The sequence below is a fragment of the Euwallacea similis genome, chromosome 2 (assembly GCF_039881205.1).
Source record: "Euwallacea similis isolate ESF13 chromosome 2, ESF131.1, whole genome shotgun sequence".
NCBI classification, from domain to species: Eukaryota; Metazoa; Arthropoda; class Insecta; order Coleoptera; family Curculionidae; genus Euwallacea; species Euwallacea similis.
In genome coordinates, this window is record NC_089610.1 from 1,669,607 (window position 1) to 1,682,919 (window position 13,313).

The window sequence follows — 13,313 nt, forward strand, 5'->3', positions numbered from 1 at the left end:
AAGTTCTAATTAGATTATATTGTTGTCCTGCTTTATTAGCTTTAGTGCGAGATAGAGTCATATAATTAGAGTAAGAGAATTTAATGAATTGAATTGCAGATGTGTCAAGCTTTGGCAATCAGCTGATACAGATGACGATTTTCGCATTTTTTGCTGACTTTTGCTTGTTCCTGTGACTTGTGGGCTTCGCAGGTGTAGAAAAAGTACAGAACAGAAATTATTAAATTCATTCATCCATCGACTTTGCGTTCCTCGCAGTTCGGTCAGTGCTCATCTCCCAAGTTCCGTGCTTCAAATAGCTCGTCCAAATACGTTCAAAGTTTTTCCTTTGTTCCTAAACTCCAATCGCAATTCGCGTCATACAAATATCCTGAACTTTTCTATGATATAATTGCCCCAAAAATGGATAGCAAAACAAAAGTGAAACCAGTGTTCTTCGCTCATCTTCGAAGCACCTAAAATTTACATACAAACACTATTGTTTACTAATTTAAATGCCATGCCTGGGCAATTTATAAAAGTCAAGGAAACTCGGGCAGTAGTTTCAAGGGAAGCCTTCTCTGACTCTATCAAAAAACAAGACCTTTCAAAATGTGACACAGACTCCAATTACTCCAATTCCATGGGAGATATCTGCAGGATATGCCATTGTGAGGCAGACACTGAAAATCCATTGTTGTCTCCTTGTTATTGTTCAGGGAGTTTAAAGTATGTACATCAGAATTGTTTGAGACAGTGGTTGGCTGCTTCAGATACCAGGTCTTGTGAATTGTGCAAATTTAATTTTATTCTACATACAAAGATTAAACCATTATCAGAAGTAAGTATGTTTTGGTTTCAATATTATTGTGGTATGTTTTTATTTGTCATAATGAATCGAGATGTAGTAATAATAATAATTTTTTGTAATTGAAATGAAGTTTATAAGAGTTATCAAATGCGTTAGAAAACCATGCAAATATTTGTATCAAAGTTAAAATAACAGATTATGTTACTAGAAGCAAAAATGGGTCTTTTTGTGCTGAAGTCAGAGGTTGAAGGCTAATGTGAAGCTAAGGTCAGCAACTAGGTGAAGCACAATAAAGTACTCAACATGTATTGGAGTAACATATTCTTTCTTTTACCCATTATTAATGCAATTATAAATGACAATCATTTTTTTAATGACATTTTTGATTTCTCCTCCTAGAGGTCCCCATTAGGATGAAGCCTGGCAATAGGCATCTCAAATTTAAGCACTACAACTAGCACCCATTTATTTTGCCATTTTTAGTTCATATGGTAAGCTGTTAAATTTTTAGTTCAATGAATTTGGTTAAATCGCCATTTCATAAATGTCTCTGCTTGATATTGATAGAGAAATAGATAATATTATATAATTGTTATACAAGTGGATCCTGTAATATGACAATGAGTTTAGTATTGCACCACCAAAAAGCCAGCTGTAAGTTTATGCAACTTTTTCTCTCCTTGGCCTAGAAGCAGCACTTTATGTGCATGTTTTAAGGTGAACAGAGTTGGGCTTTAAGGCTGATTTGAAAAAAAAGCAATTAATATATCTACTGTTTTCTAGCAATTGGAACAATTGTAGTATTAACATCTAAGGCAAGAACATTTTTCAGCCAAGGCAATGCTTTGGTCAATACCCAAATAAGTTCCATATTAATGTAAAAGTTGTCTGTAGTTCCATGGGGATTTCACAATAATAATTATTATTATGATATAAACAAGCATACAAATCGTCAGGTCAACAATAATTATATTTATCATTATTTTAATCTGAGAATAAATTGCTTGATAAATATACTGCTCAAAATAATTTAGGGAGTAAGGATAATTGTTGCCAAATCCTGATATTGAAGAATGGGCCAATGTGTTATTCAGAAATGAATGTCGATTTGGATTTCAACCTAATACCTGAAGGCAATGCATTTGGCGTTAAACAGATCGGTTAGAACGAGAGAGGCCTTTTTAGGAAGTTCATAATTATGGAATAGGTTTCATGATGGTACGGGGTGGTATTATATTGCATTACGAAACCGAGCTCGTTGGTTTAGCACAAACGCTAAACCAAGTGCGGTACTAAGACCATGTGTTTAAACCTGTTGTCCTTCCTTTTGCATAGGCTGCTGGCCCAGAACTCCTTTATACGCAAGACAATGCTCGTCCACATGTTAGCCAGGCTACTACGCGTTGATTCGGGGACAAAAATGTAACTCTTATAAATTAGCCACCACAGTCATTCAACTTAAATCTTATACATAGAGCATATATGAGACATGCTGTAAAGACAATTCTATCTACTCATGGCACGAATTCAAGGAAATATGGCTCTTCAAAATATTCTCAGGAAGCAGTAGCAACTTTTACCACAAAACACTATAGATAGGGTGATTTTGAGTATGCCAAGACGTTGTCGTGTTGTTATTAATGCTTGAGGTGGTAACACGAGGTATTGAAGAAGTTTTATGTGATTTAATACCATTAGATAAAAATTATAGCCAAAAGTATGCTTCTTCTTTAGATTCTTTTGAGCAGTGTATTTATTATTGTTTTCTCCTTTGCATTTATGGCGCAAATAATCTTTGATTTAACAACTATCTTTCCCGATGTATATATTACCAAAACGAAAACTTTCTCACTTTTCTCTTTTAATGTGCCTTAACACTCCTTGTAACAGTATTAATTATACATAAAAGGTTACTATTCAACTTACTAATATGCACCCATTTTCTATTTATGGCCAATAAGTAATGATAGAGTTCTCAAGCCTGGATATACCTTGCTCAAAAAAATCTAAGGAACAAGTCTACTTTTGGCTATAATCTTTATAAAATAACGTTAATTCACATAAAATTTCTTCGATATCTACCTCAAATAGGCCGAAATCCAAATCAAGACTCATTTGGAAATCACACATTGGCCCATTCTTCTAAATCTCATTGTTGTTAATTGTTGATGTGACCCAAGCCAAACATAAAGCCCGATTACCTTAACGCAGTGCAGGGACTATTGGGTGACGAAAGTGTAGACTAAATTCTTGTAATTGGTTTTTAGCAATTTGGTTTGAAATCAGCACCCCGTGTACCTCGTATAGGTGTCCAAATAGATCTCTAGGTATAGCTGTTCTTGTACGCCTAGTTTAAAAGACCAAAGAATGATTTGCACTGCTGTTGTAATACGTCTACGTCTTTCTGCCACGTCTTCAGTTTCTTGGTATCGTGCTCACAATCGGCTAGTAACCAACCAAGACACAGCAACAATTTTCCTTATTTCCTATATTATTTTGAGCAGTGTATGTAAGTTGAAAGGTTTGTTGTTGATCAATCAATATCAATAATTTAATTCTAGGGAAATTTTAAAAAAATTTATATTTCATAAAATAATAAATAGTAATAATTATATAAATATTATTATTTATTTTAATTTTATTAATAACAACAAAACAACGAATAAATGTTTCTTATAATATCCACAACAGCCACTTCAAAACCTTTTTATTATATTAATAAGTTAACTTTCAATTCAATTATAAAGTTAAGCCCAGACAGGACCATTGAACCTGTTTTTGAGATTATTTTAAAACTCATTAGGCAATTATTTATTCCATATTGCCAAAATATCAGTAAGCAGGTGTTTTGAGTGTTGGCCAAAAATTCAAAACTGCCCAGCTTTAAGGAGTTTGCCAGATTTACAGATGCCACTTGGTCAAGGCAAAAATGTTGTGTTAGGAGATCGAGGTGAATATCATTTGGCAACACAAATCTAATTACTGGTATAGAAACATGCCTAATAATATATTAATGCATATTTCGACCTTACAAGTCCGCTCGGATGGGTACCTGAGAAATGGTACCTATAAATCTTTCGTCGACTACACATTATACCAATTATTAAATTTATAGTATAGGCGACTAATAATCTTTAAAATCCTGTTCGGTTAGGTATGCAGTCTAGATCTCCGACATATGATCTCACTTAGGCCAAAGTGTGCAATTAATCTGGGAACAGCAAACTCAGCAACGGTTTATGAAGAGATTTATAGTGCTGTGACGTTAAAAACACATTTAAATCAAATAACTGAAAGTAAATGTAACGATTTTGAAAAAACTTTTTTACACGTTTTATAAAGGTCTTAAGTACTGGAGTCTAGGCGTAAGCACATAGAGGCAAACTGTAGGCTTAAAGCTGGGCTAAAAAGTGGTTACCCGCTATATAGTTGATTATTGTTATATTGTCATACAATCGTTACTATTAGGATCAATATATTAACATACTCAAGGCTTTATCTAGAAGATTATTTTCATAGATTCTACCAAGAAGCTCTCTAATGATGCGCCCATATTTCAGTGTTTTTATGGAAATTATCCACTTGGTAAAGTGATTTAGACTTTGATGGTATAAGTATGGAAAAACTTACCAAGAATCGCTTCTCTAGAACTCGGAAAATAAAGGCAAAGCATTGGCTTCTTTCTTAAATAATGCCAGGCCTTTCACCTAGTGGCACTCACGTCAATAATAATATGTGTTTTTTTAATGCGGTACTGTGATCAAACCCATTTTAACATAATATGATCTTTTGTTATAGGCAATAAACCTTATTTGGTGTAGTTACCAGAATAGCTTCTTCGAAATTGTCATGTATTCTATTAAAAACTGCAATGTCCAGAGTCCTAACATTACAATTGTAATGAAATTTCACCTTAGCTAAACCAAATACCAAATTCTAGGAAGAATATTTAAACTACACTTTTAAATGTAATTTCTTCCGTTTCAGTGGCGAATTTTAGAGATGAGTAGTGTAGAGCGTCAAAGACTGTTATGTGCCATATTATTCCACTTTGTAGCAGCAGTTTGCGTCGTTTGGTCCCTCTTTGTACTCATTGATAGGGCTGCGGAGGAAGTGCAAAGAGGTTTAATTGGTAAGTTTGATCTTAGAACTTGTTCGCCTTAAATTAAGGCAAAAATGGTTCATGCCCAGATCAAAACTCATTGTTTAAACAGCGGGTTTTAATCGCTTATTCAATGAAAACAATAGTTAGTGTGGTAAAATAATGTCATTTCAATGTTATCAAGGCATAATTTTTTTTATTGTAGGTAGGACATTAAAAGGCTTTCAAGGTTTTTGGAATTACATAAAAACTTTGTTCGAATAAATTGCTTCATTTTTCTTAAATTTGTATATGTTGGAATAATGTAGGAAGGCAAACTAACGAATTTACTACTACTCAACCGCACCTTTGCCCTTTTATACCTCGACTGTCCATTTTCTCTCCCAAAGGGAAATCCCCGACATTTGGTCATTTAGTAGCGGCGCTAACAGTAACCTCGTTCGACAGTGCTTCATCTCAAGATGGCTCTGTCAGTTTGTTTCTCATTATCTTATTACTAACTCTAATGCCATAATACTAAAAACTTATGAACTACATGGCCTCCGATATATAAAATATTGATGTTACTTCCTTTATCCGTCTTCGGTTTTTGCCGCTTCTTTTCTGTCCCCATTCTATTATTGCCATAATAACTAACATTTAATTTAACGTAATATTGCAGCTTGGCCATTCTGGACAAAGCTTGTAGTAGTCGCTGTAGGATTCACTGGTGGTGCTGTGTTTATGTATATCCAATGTAGACAGTACTTACATCTGTTTTCAAGATGGAAAGCCCACAATAGGTAAGTACTTAACGAAGTCTCCGACTTGGATAGAACCGTTCTTTTCTCAATTTCAGAGTAATTTTAGTACAAAACGCACCGGAGAAGGTACTTCCGATACCCCCGTCGCCAAATCTCATCAGCACAAAAGAGAGTGGCCAAAATTTATTGAGCCAAGTTGTAGCGCACGCAGAGTACAGCGTTCCGTCTTGTGATACAAACTCGACCTCTCAGAACGAAGTCCAAGTTTGCTACATCTTCGAGAAGGAAAAGCTGACGAAAAGCTTAGATAGTTGCGCTTCCTCGATTCAGAAAGCAGACGTGCACGTGGAGGATTTGTGCGAGAGCCCTCAGCAGGACTCCGTCAAATCAGAGGAATACTTAAAAGTCAGAGATAACTTAATTGCGTTAGATATTGAATGTCCTTCGAATAGTAGGAAGTTTTACACGTGCAAGACTGAACCTATAGGCGGTAACACTTGTAAGTCTCTGCCGAATTTGTTGAGTTCAAGTCACGAGAATCTGCTAGTTTGAAGATGAGGTTTTTGTTTGTGATATTATGTAATTATATTTTACTAATTGTAACATATTTACTTGATTAAATATGATTTATTAAGGCAGAGATATTTTATTAATCAAACATTTCGAAGTTAGATTTCCAGTCTACGTGTCGTAATATGTATGCTCATATAAACATGCGAGGAGGGAGTCCCTCTGTGAATCCCAACCAACCCTTCATATTGTTCTGTATCATCACCGCCTGTTTATTCAATTGTGATGTTTGCATCAGCTCCTCGGTATATGTTTTAATGAGCACCCATTACAAATCCATGAATATTTATTACGCTATCTACCTCAACAATTTTAAACCCCGCGTTTCGATTTTCGGCAACCATCAACTTTATTTTTTCTTATGAACGCCATATTGAATTTTTACATTTTTGAACTCGCCTTCTTTTTCAAATCACAGTGATGCACGACATGTAAGGTTCAGGTTTACAGGTTGGTTGAGATATAAAAAATTCCGTATTTGCAAAGACTGCAAGTAAAGAAAATTGTAAGAGGTGCTCGAAGGATTTTTCCTCCACTTAAAAGCGTAGCTCTGTGCGCTTTCTCAAATTTTGCAATTATCTTAAAATGTCTCTTCTTATTTTGATCTTTAAAGTTGTGGTGGCCTTAGTGCATACGTATACTTACGTAGTGCATACTTAGTTCCCCATCATTAAAAATCTGATGGGGAAAAATCTGGTGAACGTGCCGGCCAACGCATAGGCCATTGGCTGAAATGACTAGCGGAAATTAGTTCAGGCAAGTAATCAGCCACTGCTCCTGCAATTTAGATTCAACTAGGTATACTGAGTGTCTATGCTTATAGGAGTATGTGAACTAATAGTATATTATTGGACGAGCATATAATGGAGAAGCTTTTTTGCGCAACTTCGCTTCGCGTGGTTCAGGTAAGTCAAAAATCAACGTGCGGTAAAGTATCGGTTTTTACGCTCGTTAGGTAAGTAAATGGCAATTTAAGCAACATTTTAGTAATGCAATCGTTTCTCGTATTATTCACTGAGCATCCCTCGCTCTTCGCAGTTATACTTTTTGTATAACGATCCTAATTAGCAAAAACGAAACGATTTTGGTTGATAAACGCTTTTATATTTAGCGGCAGTTGCAGGCATCATAAATAGAACTTATACCTAAATGTAGAACGCTTATTTCTAGATTTGCGTAGTTTTGCTCGAAACTTGATATTTTTTTCAATAGAAGAATAATTAATCTCGTATACCAGTTCACTGCTTACATCGTCATAGAGATAAATCATTAGTATATCACAATAACTAAACATATAACAAACCTATGATTACTCATTAAGATGTAAAAGTTATCCTTACACATGAGCTACATGTTTGCACTTGATTGAACGTCCCAAGCTTTGTTTGTTGTTTCGATTTGTCTTGTTTCTGTGTAATTTCACTTTTGCCATCCAAGTGTTATCCTCAAGTGCAAAAACGAAGCTTTATCCAGAATTTAAACCTAAACCTATAATAGCATGCCATATAGATAAACGTTTATCTATCATTTTTTATTGTACATACCTACAGAGAAATGACTTTAATAGCCTCGAGAATCGTGCGTAAATATGAACTACAGATATGGAAAATAAATTAAAAAATTGAATAAGTTAATAATTATTGTAGGTACATCAGTTGAGAGACCTTCGAAGAGGTGACAAACATTAAATTAATTATCTTCATTCAATCATCTAGTATCGATATCCATTGGCTCCTCCGCCGCCACTGCCTGTACCACCAGAAGCTGGATAGCCAGCTTCACCTCCTCCTCCTCCGCCTCCAGCAGCCTCTTCAGCTGCATTTTCTTCCAAGGATTTCAATATTTCCGGCGGGATTGGAGGAGCCGTGGGCAAATGATCACCTGCAGAAGTTCATTCATCAAACTTTGAAAAAGTACTCAAATGGCAAAGACCTTTAGGGACAAATCCATTTTCGTCTGCTGTATACTCGATCTTAATCTCTGTGCCGTCTGGAGCGGTGTAAGAAAACGACCCTATAGCAGACTGAGCTTCAGATTCGCTTCCAGCGTTCTTCAATTCTCCAGTTTCCTCGGCTTTTATCCCGTTGCTGGTTTCGTAGCTGTGAATTAGGAACATGTTAAGGGTTGGTTTGATGAGGATTGAATTTAGGTTACCTCCATTGATAGTTACCACTTCCATCGTTGTTATTCTCGTAAGAGAGGATTGTAGCTTGGGCGTCTGCAGACGCTGCAGCATTCGCACCAGCTGCACCGCCACCTCCAGAACCACCAAATGGTGGCCTAGAACCTCCATTCCCTATTCATATAAGAAATAAGTAAATCAAGGTGGGTGACTCCGAAAAGGTGTAAAATATGAATAATTTACTTTTGCATTCCGATTACCAAGAGATGCTACCTGAATGTAACAACTTAAGGTAAGATAGGTTTTGTTAGTTAATCGTAATAACACATCCTCCGTGTCTTCTTTGCATCTCATTTCGCAACTTTAGCACCCTGCTGGAGACATAAGCCCGGTACTCTACCACGGTACAACCTATCACGACTTGCACTGATTTACATTCGCCGACGAACTGATATGGTGATCTGGGACGTAACCGAAGAAAGGATGGTATGAAAGAGACGCGGTAAGCACTTATTTACATATACAGTATTTGAATGAACCAGAAGTGTTAAATTTTGGTGACCCAGTAGATGCAGGATGTCCATACAGGGCATCTTGTTAGAGTTAAAGCAATGAAAGCCTAGGCCCTCGCTAATATCGAAATGAGAGAAAATAGTTCATATGCAAATGATTCTAAATTGCTTTGTTTCGGAGATATTCAGTACGTTTTTAACTCGCAATATAGGGTTCTACCTGTTAACTTTTTGACCTCATGTTTAGATTTGTTGGATTAGGTTTACAGGTACGAAACTTGTCACAAGTAAGACTTAAGGTCTTTCTATTTCACTATAATTTGCCAATAATTCTGTAAAAGTTTATAAAAGTGCTTAAAATAAGCATTCGTTTGGGGCACTGTTTAGCAACAAACGGAGGTCATTTCGAACAATAAATTGCAACACCGGAATTCATTTCTAGCACAATTTTGCCCATTATTTGCCCATCCTTCTTCTCACTCCTCCTTGAAGTAACAAGAACGTAAAAATTCGGATAGATAAGAACTCACGTTCAAAATTTCAGCTCAATATCTCAAAAACTAGAAGTGATGAAAGAAATATTTGGAACCCATGTAGAACTTTCAATACCTTAGTTTTAGACCATAGCTCATAACATGAAGTATTTTAACCGAATTCATTCTGAGGAAACTGCCTCATAATTTCCGAGAAAAATCTGTTCCTACCTCCTGACTTACCACCTCCTCCTATAGGTGGTCTTCCTCCATTACCCCCTCCTGAAGAAGAGTATGGGGGTGATATTCCAGGTCCTCCTCCTGCGCCGTTGGCTCCTGATGGAGGGAGATAATTGCTGTCCAGGCGGGCTGAAGAAGTGTACCCTAGGAGGACTGTCACTAATAGCTTAGAAAGAAAAATTTCAATTTCAATTAATGTTATTCACGTGGATAATTTCTTATCAACCAAAGAGTTTGAGCTGAGGAAAATTGGAAATTTTATAGGTTTCAGAGCACGTTTTCGTCCACAAATTGCTTATCAGAGTTTTTGTTATGGAGTTGAACAATTTCTCCAAAGTTTCGAGAAGTCCTTGGCCCTTTTTAAGTCTGGGGTATTTTTATCCAGGCAATTCGACGAACAGGGCAATTTTCTTTTGGGTTTTAATATTATATATACTCTAAAATCTTGGGAATTATAGTCTCATTTTCGTGTTTTCTGCAATCATCATTTCTAGTTTAAGTTTTTTTTGCAGGAAAATGGAAATGTTGTCGATTAAGATTTCAGTGTTCACAAGTTTTAATGGAGAATTCGGCTACCCGAAAATAATTGTGTACAAGTGGGTCTTAATAGCTATACAGTGTGTTTTTCATAAGAATATCCAATACAGGGATCTCGTAAATGGTAATAGATAGAGACTTGGTCCACTTTTGAAAATGCGCAGAAGTAAATTTTATGGGTAGTAAAATAATAAAAAGTAATGAAAAAACAGTACTTTGCCTGATTTATTAAATATGATGCATCAATGAATGTATAATAAAAAGTTGTCTTAAAATCAATTAAAAAAAATTCTCAGGGCCGTATTTAGGAAAAAAGGCGATGGTCTTTTTTGACAAACGAAATATCATAGAATAAAACGAACACACTCATATGGAAGTTTATAAAAACTGCAATGAAAAAGTGGTTTCGGTTTTTATTTATCTTTTCATATAATCCCACAGATAAAAATCACACGGATTTAGGTCGGGTGATTTTGCGAGACGCTTATTAATTCATTGCGACCTACCTACCTGTTAGAAAATTGGTTATTTGAAAAGACCCGTACTTTTTTTTTCTGTTTTTCCTACGTGAATATTTCGGTTGTTTTTGGAATTTTGAAAAAATGTTACGTAAAGATTTTTGCTTAATTGTTTGGAATCTGTGTCATTTTAAAAGGGAAACCCCTGCTGAAGATATTCACCGTGTGTAATTTAAATTTAGGGAACAGAAATAAAAGCAAAATAAAATATTTTAAATTTACTAAAATTTAGTCAAAAATATTTTCTATACACACTCCTTCCATCTCCCAAGAACTTTACAATTCTAGTAAATCTGAACTCACCAGTCGTGCATTCCACATATTCAACCACCGAACTAAACGCCAATAAAACTAACACTATTTTCGCTTAAGGACAATCTTACCATTTATATACTATACCCATTTACGGAATCAATAAGCCATTCTGCCCCACTATTGTCATTTAATCATCAGAATAAAAAACAGATCGCATCTTGAAGATGCCACAAAATGTTTATGGTTTGTTCGTTGGGTTTGCATTAAGTATGTTATTACTAAATATAGAAAAGGTTGTCTTCTTTCAGCTCACATGTGGTGCAAGTAACGTATTTCTGTGACTTCAAATAAATCAGATACATCTTCTTAACAAGGGTACCTATGCGGGTCCCATGAAGAAAATCCTTTCACAAATCCACTGATGATGTCCCATTACATAATAGACTTTAAGTAAATTTTTGCAAAAGCATATAAGTGTGTAAGGTCTTAATTGGTACCTAGATTGAGTAACTTTGTGAGTGGATTATTGGTTTTTCATCATTTTGTTAGTATTCAATTGAGGACACACCAGAAGTCACAAATTGAGGACATGGCAGAAATCACCATCGGGTGATTTCTAGTATGTTCTCATCAATCACCAAATAGTCATTTTTGGTAGTCATCAATAATAATTTTCCTTCTCAGAGGTCTATGAGAACGCAGCAAATGCGTTCTTGAAAACACTGATCATAAATACAGAACGCCATGAGCTACAAATATAGTAATTTTTAATGAAAGATGCGTCTTCATTGCACAACTCTTGCAGTTTATGGAATGCCGATGGATTTACGAGCAAAAACACTGATACCTCATCAATTATACCACCATATTCTTAATTCATTTACACATTGATGCGACTCTTACAATTCTATTACGTTTTATTGTTGAGACCTAATGGTCATCATACGTATTATAACACTCGATGAAGGCGACATTCATAAAGCCTAAAGACAATGTTATCTATCTCTACCATCAACCAGGTGCTCAGGGTTTCCTCTGCAAAGATCGCGCCCTAAACGATGGCCAGGTATTTACCTACGTCATTGCACAGTGGAAATTATAGCGAAGTGATTTCAAAACTTTCCTGTTAATCGTGTTGATAGAGTTGTGCAACAACAAGGAGGATCTGCATGGAAATGAATCGGTCTCATTGTCGTTGGTTTGTACCTTCACGATTGCACGCAAATGTGGTAGGTATAGTCTTGAACTTTGCTGACATCTATAAACATCGGGATTTATAAGTTTATTGGGTTAATTAATAAGAAATGTCTTTGAGGGAATGTTGCTCACAGCAAAAATGGACAACGGCAGGCATTGGGGTTTGGTTTAGAGCTCGCGAATGTGGGTCGTATACGCTTTCAAGCGAGCAACCCCTGACTATTGCCCAAATTCCTTCAACTCTACTGCTCGACGATTAAGCCAAAAATCAAACCGCTTTGTAGAGCATGTATGTTCATGTTCATTCATCTCAGATGTTTAATGTTGGACCGACTACAAACATTCTATGTGTTGTTGGCTGCAGAGCCGGCTTTACCAAGTTTAAAGCGCTGGCCATCACAGCCTCCCTACCCAGAAGAAAAACCACCGATCAGGAATTTGCGCCGCCCTTTCTAATCTGCAGCCCCGGGACTTCGCCCAATCTCCCCCCCCCCCCCCCCCCCTCTAAAATTCGGTACTGGTTATCTGAGAAATCAAGCGAAGTCTCTTAGAAATACATTGACCTTAATGAACACAGCCAGCATTTGAAATTCCTGTTGAGATTTCTGACGATAGCTGCAAAAAGTGTCACCCACCAGATATTCAATGTTCAAAATTCAATGTTTAATAATTGGAGAAAAAAGAAATAAAAAACAAACAATAGGAGTCATCATGTCTGCAAACAACTAATTGGAACAGTAAAAAAATTCAAATATTACTCCTTAAGGCAAAAACGATCTGAAAACTGTTGCGAAGGAAAACTCGAGCTCAAGGCGTTACCAGTATCTTATTAACCAGGAGACGCTCAGGAATCATCTGGAGAAAATGAAGCTCTTACGGTGGGAATCGAATCCGCAGAATCTGACTGAGAAATTAAACAGATGAAATCGCACTCAAACCTGAAGCAAAAGCTGCCAGCACATGTTTTTAGGAGAAATATTCAATTTTTCCAATACCTTCTACCTTGAGTGTATTCTTTTCAGCATATTGCCCTATTCCACATGCATTTCTAGCATAATTGTGGTAAAGCATTCTCCATCCGGCCAACTGTTTAATTCAGAAAAAGTATTCAATTTTCCACTTCTCTCCAATATATGTGTCCTTTTGGTTAAAAGATGTTGACGATCGCGAATGTAGTAAAGAACTGTTTTTATTTAATCTTGACAACTACTTAAATAAACTAATTTGACAAAAAGTAACTATTCGCAAATACTC

At 36.0% G+C, this 13,313-nt stretch overlaps 2 protein-coding genes across 2 annotated transcripts; one reads left to right on the plus strand and one right to left on the minus strand.

Moving 5' to 3' along the window:
* The first annotated feature begins 148 nt into the window (after window positions 1–148).
* LOC136419313 (E3 ubiquitin-protein ligase MARCHF8) lies at window positions 149–6,270 on the plus strand. The gene is made up of 4 exons (XM_066405549.1): window positions 149–820; window positions 4,778–4,922; window positions 5,554–5,674; window positions 5,731–6,270. Exons 1-4 carry the CDS (start codon window positions 500–502, stop codon window positions 6,185–6,187), a joined length of 1,044 nt encoding a protein of 347 aa, XP_066261646.1. The 5' UTR covers window positions 149–499; the 3' UTR covers window positions 6,188–6,270.
* A 936-nt stretch (window positions 6,271–7,206) lies between these two features.
* Window positions 7,207–10,984, minus strand: LOC136419319 (pupal cuticle protein 20-like). Its single transcript, XM_066405556.1, has 5 exons — window positions 10,911–10,984; window positions 9,544–9,718; window positions 8,360–8,501; window positions 8,138–8,304; window positions 7,207–8,086 (listed from the first exon to the last, which is right to left on the minus strand). The coding sequence occupies exons 1-5, from the start codon at window positions 10,926–10,928 to the stop codon at window positions 7,917–7,919; spliced, it is 672 nt and encodes a 223-aa protein (XP_066261653.1). The 5' UTR covers window positions 10,929–10,984; the 3' UTR covers window positions 7,207–7,916.
* Window positions 10,985–13,313: the final 2,329 nt, after the last annotated feature.

Bases quoted from the DNA above. Each gene is read 5' to 3' on its own strand.
- LOC136419313 (XM_066405549.1), top strand. From the start codon at position 500: ATGCCTGGGCAATTTATAAAAGTCAAGGAAACTCGGGCAGTAGTTTCA. The intron at 821-4,777 runs GTAAGTATGTTT...CTTCCGTTTCAG, and splicing joins AGATTAAACCATTATCAGAA to TGGCGAATTTTAGAGATGAG. The intron at 4,923-5,553 runs GTAAGTTTGATC...GTAATATTGCAG, and splicing joins AGTGCAAAGAGGTTTAATTG to CTTGGCCATTCTGGACAAAG.
- LOC136419319 (XM_066405556.1), bottom strand. The intron at 8,305-8,359 runs GTAACCTAAATT...CCTAATTCACAG, and splicing joins AGTGGTAACTATCAATGGAG to CTACGAAACCAGCAACGGGA. The intron at 8,087-8,137 runs GTCTTTGCCATT...GAACTTCTGCAG, and splicing joins AAATGGATTTGTCCCTAAAG to GTGATCATTTGCCCACGGCT.